The 14,262-nt window shown below is 33.3% G+C and overlaps 1 protein-coding gene across 1 annotated transcript in view; it reads left to right on the forward strand.

Moving 5' to 3' along the window:
• GPHN (gephyrin) overlaps positions 1 to 14,262 on the forward strand; it is a 339,003-nt gene that overhangs the window by 156,134 nt on the left and 168,607 nt on the right. Inside the window, exons 10-11 of the mRNA XM_037728619.1 lie at positions 10,475 to 10,537; positions 12,303 to 12,345. Coding sequence (XP_037584547.1) covers positions 10,475 to 10,537; positions 12,303 to 12,345 — 106 coding nt within the window. The remainder of the gene's footprint in view (positions 1 to 10,474; positions 10,538 to 12,302; positions 12,346 to 14,262) is intronic.

Raw genomic sequence — 14,262 nt, forward strand, 5'->3', positions numbered from 1 at the left:
GACCTAGCACAGTGGTTCATGCCTGTAATTCCAACACTTTGGTGGGCCAAGGCAGGAGGATCACTTGAGCCCAAGATTCTGAGACCAGCCTGAACAACATAGGGAGACCCCTCCACTACACACATAAAAAAATTAGCTCGGCATGATGTCACATGCTTGTGGTCCCAGCTACTCAGGAGGCTGAGGTGGGAGGATCACTTGAGCCTGGGAGGTCGAGGCTGCAGTGACCTATGATTGCACCACTGCATTGTAGTCTGGGCAAGGGAGTGAGACCCTGCCTCAAAAAAAAAAAAAAAAGAAAGAAAAGAAAATTAGGATTGTGTTATTTTCACATATATGGCATATGTTGAGCCAGCATTTGAATAATGCTATATTTCCCAGGATCCTTTTTGCTCCTATTTCTCTGTTTCTGCTTATATTTATTTTTAAATAACCTACTGGTTTATAGTATAACGTTAATGATTTTCAGTATGTGCTACAAAGATAGAATACACAGACCCACTAAATATGTGTGTGTTGTATGTATAAATACACAGATTAAATATATATATGATCACTTTTCTGTTTGTTATGCGCAGATTACAATCAAATTAACTGTCCAGAAGCAGGCAAGATGTCTCAAAACTGCTCTGGCTAATCCTAACCAAACCACTGCATCATAGATCTATACTAGAAAAATATAGGAAATCAAAAGGAACAAACCAGAATGCAAATAAAACAAAAAGCACTAACACTGAACCAGGTGCTTTACCGCCTGATATGATTAATAACATTGTTCTGTCCCAAATGGAACTTCATGTACTTTGGACATGGGTGTTAATGATTGCTAAAAAGAGAAAATCTTTAAGTTTCCTCTAGTTTGATGGTTATTATTTCCCATGTGATGCATCTTTCTATAAATTTTGAGAATACTCAATACAAGTTCAGATCTAACTGTCTAGAGAATACTAACAAGTGTAGTAGCTATCATGGATCAATAGCATTATGATATCATAGCTGTAATGCAGAAATTTCTTTATAGTAAAACTTCAATAAACAATAAAAATTTATTCTGTCTTTTAACAGATGTCTTCATTGATTTTTATTAAATAACAATTTTTTTTTTCCAAAAGATACCCACTTTGCTGTAACCCTAAGTCTGAACACCTGTGTGTCTTTTCATTACCAATCTTTGGCCCTTCTGACCAATTAGAACAGTCTTCTTTGATGTGGAAGAGGTTGCAAATAGTTCCAGGCTAGGAGGGATTGAGGAGAGTAATTTCAGTCTGGATTTTTGGTAGTTTGTATCATAGTCATTATAGCCATTATTATTGCCACTTTCATTATTATCAGAAGAACATGTATTTGTCCTTTATACAATTTTTGTTGTAGTAACAGATACTCTACATGCATTAGCTTAATTTTATTCTCACAATAATCCTATGAGGTGGAAGCTCAACAAAACATTTGAGCCTTTGCACACTGCTAGCTGTTCTCTCAGCCTGGCAAGTTCTTCCCCATGATCTTCATCTGGTTGTCTCAAATCTTAACTAAAATGTTACTTAATCAGAGAAGTTTTCCTTGTTTACTGTGTCTAAAATAACTATACCCTATCACTACTTATTTTTTATCCCATTACTGTATTTTGTTTTCTTTACAGTACTGAGTGCTTTCTGAAACTGTCTTATTTATGTACTTATTAGTTTAGGTGCTTATCATCTGTCTACTACTATTAAAATGTAAATTACAAGATAGCAAAGTACTTGTCAATCCTGTTTATGTTTTACCCTCTGCACCTAGATAAGAGCCTGGCATTGGCTCTGGGTGACAGAGCTTAGCTCAACACATTATTATTATTAATTATTATTATTAATATTGTTAATTTCTACTCCACATATTTGTTCAATAAATAAATAGTATTATCTTGATTTTTGTAGATGTGGAAACTAATACTTGAAATAATTTAATCAAGGTCATTTAGCTAGCCTTTCTATCTTTTGTCTGCTTAAAAGCAGATTCACTACATACACAAGTCTCTAGCTTTAGCAGATCTAATTAGTGTATATCTCTGGACCTGCAAGTTCAGGGCTTATGTTAAGAAAAAAATTTACATTCATCTGAAATAATCTGACCTAGATTGCTCATCCTGAAAATGAGTTATATATTATATTATTAAACTATATTTGTTAACTATTACTTCGTTAGATCATGAGAGGCTTGATTAGCAACATAACGTGTGCTATACATAGCTATAATACTAGGCATCAGAATACCTAGTTCTTATCTATTTCTCTAGGAAACTTTTCTACACACTTTCTAAGCTATTGCTATTTTACTAATGCAGTGTAGACATATATTTGTACATCTTTCATGTGCCTTATGAATGCTAGTTAAGCATTTAGAAAAATAAAAGTCTCAATTTTTTCAACCAATACTAAAATACTATTTAGAATGGAAAATAATATAGCCATACTTAAATGAGTAAAACATTAGTTTTTTTAAATGAACAAATAAGTGACAGGACATGACATTTAAGAGTGAAAACTAAGAATATTAAATCTAATTTAAAAGTCAGCATTTCAAACTTCATGCTTAAACAAATGTGACTTTCTTCCAGAAGTGCCAGAAATGCATAATAATTACAAATACTCAGTAATTCAAGTTTTTATATTGTTTATCTACTCCTTGGCCTCTGTTTTTTTTAGAATTAATCGATATTTTCTGAAAACTTTCTATTCAGATATTCACCTAAATTAATCTTACTTGATCTTACTTGTGAGAACTGTCAAAATCACACTCATGCAAAACAAAAAAAGTCAACATTTCTTATTACAGGTCTAGAATATCATCCAAACAAAAGGATGACAGTAGAAACAACAATATAGTTATAGCTAACACTTATATACTGTTAACTCTGGGCTAAATACTCTCTAAGGAAGCACTTTACATGTATCTCTAAGTAAGCACTTTACATATGCTCTTATTTTCTTTACAAATATCCTATGAGATAGATGTTATTATTACCTTCATTTTATACATAAGGTTATGACTTACACACTGTTATACAGCTAATAATGATAGAGACAAAATTCAGATCTAGACAGTTTGATTCCAGAATGCTACTCTGCAACTTCCTTTTATTATACTATTCCCCCTCACTTTTTCATTCAAACCCCTATTCTCCGTGGTTCCCACTGCTAAGTGAAATAATCAAGAGCAAAGAGGTAATGAAAATTCAAGGTGTGATTATGAATGCAATGATTGTCACTGGTAGGTTAGAAAGGTAGAGTGATTGATAGTATACAGATAATTAAGTTTGAAAGTCAAGAGAACCAAGTTCTATTATTACTTTACTGTATGACCTAAAGCCAGTAATAATTCTTGCCTTCTAACCTTTAGAATGAAGAGTAATTATTCTGTAAAATAATCAGTTGTTCATCTTAAGATTGGGAAGTTGTATCATGAATAATCTGAAATTCCTCTCAGCCAAAAATACTTTATTTAGCTTTATAATATATTATATAATTTGAGAAATAATTTTTCTTCATATTTATGATTAACATTAAAATCTTCAGAACAAGCACCAAACCAAAACTATTGTTAGTACCAAGAGAAGACCAGCCTGGGATTTGCAAAGTTTCCAGAGGTCACTGAGCATGGTTCAACTTGGAATTAAAGCTTTATACAGGAAATACATTAAGGATATTCACCATTGATGATTAAATTCATATTTCCTTGAGTCATGGTGATAACCAGTTCTAAAGAATAGAAAGTGTGTTCTACATATTATAGTATTTTATTTTAAGAACAAATAAGGAACTCACCAAGTTACCTGTAAAGGCACATAAACAAGCTTTGATCTTCAATGGTAATTAATAATACATTTCACCAGCTATATAACCTGACACACTTCCAACTTCTTTTAGAATGGGTCAATACTGAAAAGGAAGTATTTTCCACATTAACCTAGAACTTAGGAAAGCTCAGTGGAATTTAACAATGAAAATGTATATAACAGTGGGAAAACATTTAAGAATTGTTCCCTGGAAAGATCTATAAAATTATTTTGCTTATAAATATTGTTTATTTGCCTGCATACTCTTATGTTATACATAGATTTTTTTTTTTTTTTAATAGCAGGCTTGGCGCTGTGGCTCACGCCTATAATCCCAGCGCTTTGAGAGGACTAGGCGGGTGGATCACAAGGTCAGGAGTTCAAGACCAGCATGGCTAACGTGGTGAAACCCCGTCTACTAAAAATACAAACATTAGCCAGATTTGGTGCCAGGCATCTGTAGTCCCAGCTACTCAGGGGCTGAGGCAGGAGAATTGCTTGAACCCGGGAGGCAGAGGTTGCAGGGAGCCGAGATAATGCCACTGCACTCCAGCCTGGGTGATAGCAAACTCCATTCGGGTGTGGGGGGGTGGGGAGAAATACCATTGCTACTCTCTATTAGTGAGCAAAATATGACTGAAAATTAAATAAATGGCTATGGACACATACACACATGTGTGTCTGTTTTTATGTGTGTATGTTTGTGTATGGAAGTTCACCTTTGATTAGAGGATTTTAAATGTGATTACTATTCAATGATTATTCCATGTAATTAATCTTCTGAACCAATGGGAAAAGCACAAGTGAAGCAGAATTTTTTTTAAACCTGAGGCTTTAATAACTTTTTAAAGCAGCAATGTTCCTTTTTTGTTTGTCGTTTTGATCTATTAAATGGGCATTTGTTTAATTCAGTGACCAATTTTATATAATTTTCATTTAAAAAAAAGGATTCTTTTTATATATGATTTGATAAAAGACAGCAAATAGAATTGGGAAAGGTTTCTTAGTGCTACAATATGCTGCAGATAAAAGGAGGCTTGGAAATTATTTGGCTCAGAGGCTTTTAACTTTTTTTCTGCCTTGGACCCATTTGGTACTTGGTCAAAGCCTTCAGATTTTTTTTTCATAAAAATATGTTTAAGTGTATAAAATAAAATATATAACATGAGAAAACCAATTCAAATCATGATCAAAATAACTTTTAAAATAAATTTAAATATAATAATAAATTCCTATTTTTAAATGCATTAAATAAACTCTAGGAGCAGATCTAATAACTACTGTAATTTGAAATGATAAACATAAGATATTCATAACAATTTGAAGTAAGCAGTTCTGTTAATATTACTGTATTTGTTGCCTACGCTCATAATGAAAGAAGATAATACATATTAATTAGATTTTTTAATATAAAGATTGTAATTTCATTTCTCTGTCCCAGTGAATGGACCTCTGTCTTTTACCCACAGGATGCTCTCAAGGGACCATTGACCTATTAAAACCCCTAGAAACATCTACATTTTGCAGATAAGAAAATCAAGACCCATAGAGATGAGATAGCTTTACTAAAATCATAAACACAAAATTAGATTAATCCTAGCAGAATTAATCTCAGATCTTTACTCAGGCTTTTTCTGTAGCTTTAGTCTAGAAGTTGGCAATTAGCCTATTATTTGTCACTGATTCTTAGCATGATTTATAGCAAATTCTTTATTCTCATCGTGCCTCAGATTCTACCTGTATAAAATATATGTGACTTAAAATATGCATAAAGATAATAACAACTTAGATTTCTGTTGTTATTTTTACTTACAATAGTTTTCACTTTCACATACAGTATCCTACTTAATTTTCCCCATTTTATGGATAAGGAAATTAAAACTCCAAATGGTAAATGTCACATCCAAGGTTACACAGCTAGGAAGAGGAAAATCTAGTATTAGAAATCATACCATGGCACTCCAAAGGAGATCCTCTTTATTGTGCTTCCTTTCATGTCATAAATAAGCCAAAACTCTTTGAGTTCTTCCGTTGAACATGTGCAGTGACATCATAAATCTAATTAAACACATAAGAGTTACCATTAAACTCAAATGAGCCAAATACTTGCATCCCAGTTTATTCCAATAAAGTGATGCATGAATGGAACTATGGATAAAACTTTTCTAGAACAATTATTCATTTGTGTTTAAGAAGTAAGAAGAGAAAGAAGTAGAATGTAAGAGTCTAAGTTTGTAGAGTTATTGGCTTAATGTTATTTAAATCAAACTTTTTCTTCTGTTTCTGGGTAGGCTAAAGAGGCAAGTAATCTGAGTAAATGGTCCCTTTTTCTCTCTCCTCTTAATCTTATGAGTAGATGGTCCTCAAAGAAGTTCATTCTTTCAGAGACTGATTACTCTTAAATAAGTTTAATAAGGTAGAAAAACTAAAGTCAAAATGAGCCTTGATGCGTCAAAAACTGTCATCTCTGTAATTCTAGTGACCATGTAAGATATAATACATCCTGCTGTCTTAGAAAATAAAAAATCTTCTTAACCTAACCTGAAATCCTTGGTATAGAAAATCTTTATTGTACTCCAAATGTCACTATTTGATTAACCTTAAATAATATTAATTTCTAAATTCTTGAGGTCATTCTATAGCATACTCAGGTATCTCTTAGCTATAATCCACATACTTCTCATATTATCTCTTAATACTGTCAGACCCAAATAAGTAAAAATTGTTTGTAAGCTGTTAAAACAGGTACAGGGATGGCTATGATAATACTTAATGCTATTAAAAATAAATTTTAGTCTGCTGAGATTGAAAAGGAAAATAATTACTACAAGATAAACATTCAGATTTAGCAAATGTTTCCTCTGTACAAAGCACTATGTTTAATATAGTAGGATTAAAGTCATGATGCTTTTCCTCTAAGAACCTACAGTCTGTTTGGGGACTCATATCAGTAATTGGAATATGGGTAATGATGAACTCATATTCTATATTCTAAACTTTGATAAGTCCTGTAATAGAAGTTCAAATAAGATGCCTTAAGAATTTAGGGAAATCTAAGCCTAGATTGTAGTGATAGTTGCACAATCATATAACTTTATTAAAAGTCATCAAACTTTTAATACTTTTTTACCTAAAATGAATGAGTTTTATGGTAGGTAAATTATATCACAATTAACACTGCTAAATGTGTTTAGAGAAAGAAGAAGTTATTTCTGATTGAGGAACTTGGGAATTTTTTTTTAATGGCTGGTGTAATCTAAGCTGGTCTTAAAGGACAGTAGTATTCGGATCAGAAAATAAGCAACAGTATATTCCAGAGAAAGGCAACAGCTTAAGGTCTAAAAGCTCAATAATACAAAGCATTTTCTAGAGGAACTGGTTGAGACTTTGTTCCATGCCTTAGATTATATGGCTTGCATGCCTACTCTGCCTATGGCCATATGGCTATGACATTTCTAAAATTGTCTGGCCTATTCCTACTGAGAAACATATAACTGTACGCAGAATTTCCCCCCTCTTTGGATTAAAAACAAGAGCTTGCATACATTATAATGAAGAGGGTGTGTAATCACAGAGTTATTTTTATAGCTGTCAGTAGCACCACTGATCATAACAACTACTGACATCTATAGGCCAGAGGTGCATGACTCATGCCTATAATCCCAGCACTTTGGGAGGCTGAGGCAGGTGGATCACCTGAGGTTAGGAGTTCGAGACAACTAATGACGTTTATTTTTGTTTTTCTATCTTAAAATCACTGATACATGCACTATCTCCTTTGAGCCACAAACAATCTATTTTTCCTGTGAGGAAACTGAGATTATGTGAGGGCCCAGAGCCTAAAATACCAAAGCCACATTAAAGAGAAGGTCTACTAAGAATAAAAGGAGGGAGAGAAAATGAGTACATGATGATTGAAGAGTTTACACATCTGCTTAACTAAATTGGGATGTCACACGTGAATCAAAGTTCATCTCACACAAAAATAATAAAATGGATAAAGTTAACTAACGTCACCAATTATATGAGAGCAAAGTTGAAATTGTTTGACAGGAATAGTCCTTGTTAATTAACTTGTATTGCTAGTAGACAAGAGTACTTAGGAAACAGTTTCTAAATAGGTAGCTTTTTTGTTGTTTGCTTTTTTAACAGTGTAAAAAGATTAAAATTTTCATTGTGTCTTTCCAAAACAGAGGACTTCTCAGATTATATAAGTAAACATAAACAGAAACTTAATTTCTAATTTAAAATGTGATTAGTGGCCAGTAAAGTCATGTTTAAAATGGAATGATAGTTTTCTTAATGTCCATCAAAGAAGATGACTGTTTTGTTCTTGACTTTGACCCCGTCTGACCAAGTGCTCAGAATTTTTTCAGTATGAGCCAACTGTATAGTGTTTACGAGAAAAAGAATACAAATTAGCCTGGTGAGCAGCAAAATAGGCAATTTTTTGAAACCTGATTTGTGTTAACCTGCAATCAAATGTAATTTCCATTTTAATACGTATATATCCTTATATTGTTATGAACCTATCCTTAACATGGGTTTTATTTTCGTTGTTTCTCTCCTCCCTCACTTCTGTGAAATGCAGAAGGGAAAAGATGCTTGTTATTCACACATTTGTACCCCCACTAACTGGTATTATGGTACATCTGGCTTCCACTGGAAAGCCCCTGACATCGCAGGGAACGGTGATCAAAATTCCACACACTAGCTTCAAGCTGGGGGCTCGTAGCTACTGCAGCATTGAAAGGGAATCTTTTCCTGGCTTCTTTAAAATAAGCATGGTGATGGGATGGTTTAAGGGAAGAACAGCTCTCAAATCACATGACCACTGCTGTGCTTTCGTGTGTCCTGCTTTCTTCATATCAGCTTGGCACTACATTCTTTCCCTGTATCTTAGTGGGCTTGTGTGTGTACAAGCTGGATGGAGGGTGGGGAGGTAAATGGATGGTTATACATTATGCATGCATCTTTCACTGTTAAAGCAATGTGCCTTCCCTTATATGTCCCAACTTATGGTCACAGATTAAATCTTCTGTGTCCTGAGAGAATGAGCCATCTCTCTCTTTTTGGTATGAGGTTCATGTGTTTGGGTGTGTTTTGATGTTTACACCCTCAGTTGTTCTTCATGTTGCATTTAACATAAGTTGAAATGTTCTCACATAAGAGTTAGCTTTTCATGTTGGGCTGAAAAAGTCTTCATTTCTATGTAGCAATTCATGTTATTATAACCTATGGCTTTCAATTGTACCTCCCATAATGAAGAGCTGACTTTAAACACTGTGCTATTCTTGTTATGACCTAAGCATAAGGTAAGTGATTTCTCTAACTGTATCTAAAGATCGTGGTTGTTTGTTAAAATTTTTTCAGCTTTTTTTAAGACATTTTCACTTTTGTTCCTTACATTTATTATGTGCTCTCCCTTCTGTTTTCCTTTTCACATCTTAAGATTTCCTAATGGATGATGTGATCTTCAGCAAAAATTATGTTACACATGTAAACACATGTTGAAATGAATTACTTGATGTCTCAAAACAATCTTGATAAGTAAATGAATACCCTATGTTTTCATTAAGACCTTCATGCTTTTCATTTTCTCCATTGACTTTAATATAATATGCTGTTTCTACATGTTATCTTAGTTTTGATTCTGGTTGAAAGGGAATTGTTTGTCAGTACTGTAAAATCAGATATTAACTGAAGTAAAATAACATGATCCAATGGAATAAAGTAAAAGGTAATCAGATACCATACCTTTTATTTCTAATCCCTGACTAATTTAATATTAGGCCAAAATCTATTTTATTCTGCGTTCCAGGTTTTCCTTTTTTCCCCATTGAGTAAAGCCAGGGTAACATAAAGAAAAAAACAAAAAGCCATAAAACTTGAGACAGACCTGTGTTACCTTCTTTATAGTCCATATGTATAAGAACAATAGTTGTTTCCCAAGTTTACCATTTCAAGTTATGCCATTACACTGTGAGTTAGGTAGAATTTTCACCTTGAAATTGTATAAAATTATGTAAATATTATAAAGATGAGTTTCATGGTGCAAGAGGAAAAGTTATTTGCTACATGTATAAAAAGCAATGTTTTTAAATTTTTGTTTTCTTCAGTGATAGATAGATAGACACACACATACTCAAGATCACTAAAGAAATTCTTATAATCGTTGATATTAAAGAAATTCTCCCCAAATCTGGTTCAAATAGCCAATGTAATATAAATGAGAAAGCATTGATTATACTGCTGTTGGCAATTTGTGAACCTTGATAAATGCTCAGACTCAGGGAATTGAATTGTTTTCCTCATACAAATTTCTCCACCAAAGCTGTTTGAAATATATAGTTCTAAACTGAGGTGCCACAAAGCAATACTTGGGTTTCTTTATTCAATTCATGTTATGAATGATTTTGTTGTTGTTAATTTTTTAAGTCACCTAGGGAATGGGAGAGGGTATTTTGTTGTTGGTTTGGTTTGGTTTGGGTTTTTTTGGTAAAGCCAACTAATTTTTCACCACCATTTCCATTATATACATTATAAAATGTATATAAGAGACATTAAATAACTCTGTTGGAACATTTTATGAGACAATTTGAACTACTCATCTGAACTGCTCTGTTCATTGTAAATCTCTTGTTTCTATCCATACACTAGCTCCACTCTAGATTGGAAGGGCTTAAAGATGAACTCTGGAGGAATAGAGGCTACGACTTAAGAGTAACTATTACTGATCAAAGGAGCTGCTTTCCATTCGCAAACATTGCTTTGCGCTATGGGTTTGGGCTCCTTCTGTTTCTACATCTTGTTGAAGACTTTCTTGACTTCCATTTGACTTCTTTGAACTCTGTTTTTGTCTTTTAACATTTCCCCCTTTCTTTTCCTTTTCTCTCCCAGACTTTTCTCTCTGTATTCTAGCTTTCTCTTGTGTTCTTTGAATCACTTTTAAAATGTAGTTTCTCTCTTTATTAAGCTTGTCTATTAATTTGTCTGTTAGTGTGTGTTTCTTTTCTTCTTTAAGGCTGTAGTGGTATAGTTATACTTATGTTCATTCCATAGTATAGCAACTTGCTTGTTTATTTTGCAGCAAGTTCATTAGTCATTCTTACCCTGTTGGTATGAATTTTTAATGAGAAATAGCAGCACATTCTGCATTTACATATTGTCCCCTTCTGTAATTCCATACTTTCTTTTCCATTGCCTAGATTTACAACCTCAAACCTCTCTCTCTCACTTTTCTTTTCTGCATCCTTGTGTCTTCTTCCCTGTATTATTTGCTTTAAGCAGTCATTGATTTCTTTCCCATTTGGTCCAGAATTGTTCTTAAATAAGACTCCTGAGTAAAAGAACGTAAGAATATTATCTTCAGATTAGCTTTTTCCTTCTAGTATATTTAAAACTAGTTGAACAATCTGGGCCAAAAGAGAATAACTAACATTTGGAATTATTTTTTCTTTTCTTTTTTTTTTTTTTTTTTTCTTGTGTGTATTTTTTTTTTTTTTTTTTTTGTTTGTGACTTTTTTATTGTCATTTTTTTTAAACATTAACAGTTGTTTTTTTCAGGGAAGGACAATCATAACTCACCCTAAGTTGCAACATTCCTTTCATAAGTTATTTCATTATGATAGTAGATTGTGTTAAACTATAGAAATTAATTTGTTGTGTATATATCCATTTGAGGCAAGCTGCTGTGGAATGGGAAGAAGAGGTGTGGAGCTTAAATACAGTTTCCTTTGAAATTAACATGTTAATGACATGTACCATGCTCCTTGAATGTAGCAGTTTTGTAACATTTAAAAGAATGTTTCACTTTGATCTAAACATTTGAGTCAAAGCATAGGGTTCCTAATTGATAAATTATACATATACCTAAGAATTGGTAAATAAATTTGTTCAGTTTTACTGATTTTCAATGGAAGCATATTTCATAATCAGTATTATAACTATGATAAATTATTAAATTTATAATTATAATCAATAAATAAAGATTTTCCAAATCAAATGTAAATATTACATAAGGATTTCTCTATTTTCCTCCCATTTATATGCATACTAAAAATTACTACAATGGAATACTTAGTTACAACTTTATTACTTGAATTTTTTATTATTCTAGTCAAGAGATATACTAAATACCTTAATATTAAGGGCCAATATTTACAACTAAATATGCAGTAACAAATCTGTTTCCAAATACTGATTTCAAATACAAATGAATAAAAAACTCGCCTTTGTTTTATCTCTGTATAATTTATAATATTGTACCTCCAATTTTTTTTTGGAAGTCAGTTCTTTCTTCAAAGTAAGTAAAGGATAAATAAAAATGATGAAACAAGTATAACATTTTTATTAACATGTTATGACATCTGAAATATTAATATATAAAGCCTTTGATCCCAGACCTCAGGAGCTTGCCCATTAAATATGCATATCTGCCTATTCATGCCATGAGCCCTAAATTACTGAGTTTATGCTCTTTCTACAGGTCCAGTCCAGGTGCAGCAGCAAGGAGAACATTCTTAGAGCCAGTAAGTATTTTATCATTTCCAGTGGGCTGCTGAACTAGAGCTTATAAAGCTAAAAATGATATTTTGGTGAAAAAAAAAAAGAAAAGAAAAGAAGAGCAATGGGGAACATTTATGTGAAGAATATGAATATTAGGGCTTTTACCTTCTAAAAATATTGCCAATATCAATATATTAATAAATAGTTTCCTTAATCTAATTGTTTTTGCAAGCTGACACCAGAACTTTGATACACTCCCAGGAGGTAGGAACAAATTCCTCTGTGATTTTGAAACTCTCTTTAATTGTTCCACTGCCAAAAGTTATTTGAAAACAGACTAACTGACAATAATAATAATGTAAATTCCTGAAGAGAAGCTAACTAAAAAAAAGAATATGTGGCTTCCAACAGGGTATATCATCATTTTGTTAATATGAATTCCTAGCATATTTTAACTTCACAGGCAGCATGTTTTAGAACATAGAACCCTGAACCAATAGTAAAGAATCCTCAATTCTGTTTATTGGTTTGATCACTAATAGTGTTAATTGGAAGTCATTTAACTTTTTCCATCTTATAAAAAGGAACTATAGTTTTTTCTTATCTGGGTACTTGAAATGATGTCACATTGAAAATTGTGTCTTAAATGATTTGGGAACCTGGCCGGGTGCAGTGGCTCACACCTGTAATCCCAGCACTTTGTGAGGCCAAAGTGGGTGGATCACAAGGTCAGGAGTTTGAGACCAGCCTGACCAATATGGTGAAACCCTGTCTGTACTAAAAATACAAAAATTAGCAGGGCGTAGTGATGGGCACATGTAATCTCAGCTACTTGGGAGGCTGAGGCAGGAGAATGGCTTAAACCTGGGAGGCAAAGGTTGCAGTGAGCTGAGACTGTGTCATTGCACTCGAGCCTGCATCATTGCACTTGAGCCTACATGTCAGACTGGGACTTGATCTCAAAAAAAAAAAAAAAGATTTGGGATCCTAAGAAAAAAGTGCTGTATAAATGCTAATTGTTTTATTATTGTTCTCTGTAACCATTAATAGCTTAATGACATAATCCCACCTTCTTCCTGACTTTTATCAAGAAGTACAAGGGAATCATACCAAAATGTATCTACTAATACTCATACCACCGGGAGTTTTAGCAAACTGAATGATTTCTATTTCTAGCAGAATGTCAGCATTATTTTTGTGTTATATTCCTGATTATGGTTTATTACAGTGAAAGGATACAGATTAACATCAGCAAAGGCAAAAAGATACATAGAGTAGAGTCCAGGAGAGGCCAGGTGCAAGCTTCCAGTTGTCCTCTCCCAGTGGAGTCACATGGGCATTGCTCATTTCTCCCAGCCACAATATATGACAGCATGTATCAAGTATTGCCAACCAGGGAAGCTCACTGAGCCTTAATGTCCAGGGTTTTTACTGGGGTTGGGTCACCTGGCCCTGGAATGCTCCTGTGGCTGAACTTTATTGCACATCAAAAAATAGAGACCACAAATGTAAAATTTATGGAATTTTTTTGTGTAAATTTTTTTGATTTTTGTTTTGTAAATCTGTTATCTTAGCTCCAAAGCTAAGCACAGTTATTGCTTGTCCAAGACCATTATATTGGCCAGGCACAGTGGCTCACACCTGTAATCTCAACACTTTGGGAGGCCAAGGAAAGAGGAATAAACTCAGCTTTGTTATCTTGATATGATTTGATCAACAGACATTCTTAATTCAATAGCTTGAGTCCAGGAGGTTGAGGCTGAAGTGAGCCATGATTGGCCTACTATACTCTAGCCTGAGGGGCAGAGTGAGACCCTGTCTCAAAAAACAATTCCTCTGAGCCCCTTTGAACCTCCTACTTAGAGCTTTGGGAGTTTCTCCAATTGTTGCAGTGAGATAAGTCTCGCATTAGATTGAACTCTGATTTCTTTTTTTTTTTT

Source organism: Cebus imitator, unplaced genomic scaffold (genome assembly GCF_001604975.1).
Source record: "Cebus imitator isolate Cc_AM_T3 unplaced genomic scaffold, Cebus_imitator-1.0 Scaffold13, whole genome shotgun sequence".
In the NCBI taxonomy this organism is placed as follows: domain Eukaryota; kingdom Metazoa; phylum Chordata; class Mammalia; order Primates; family Cebidae; genus Cebus; species Cebus imitator.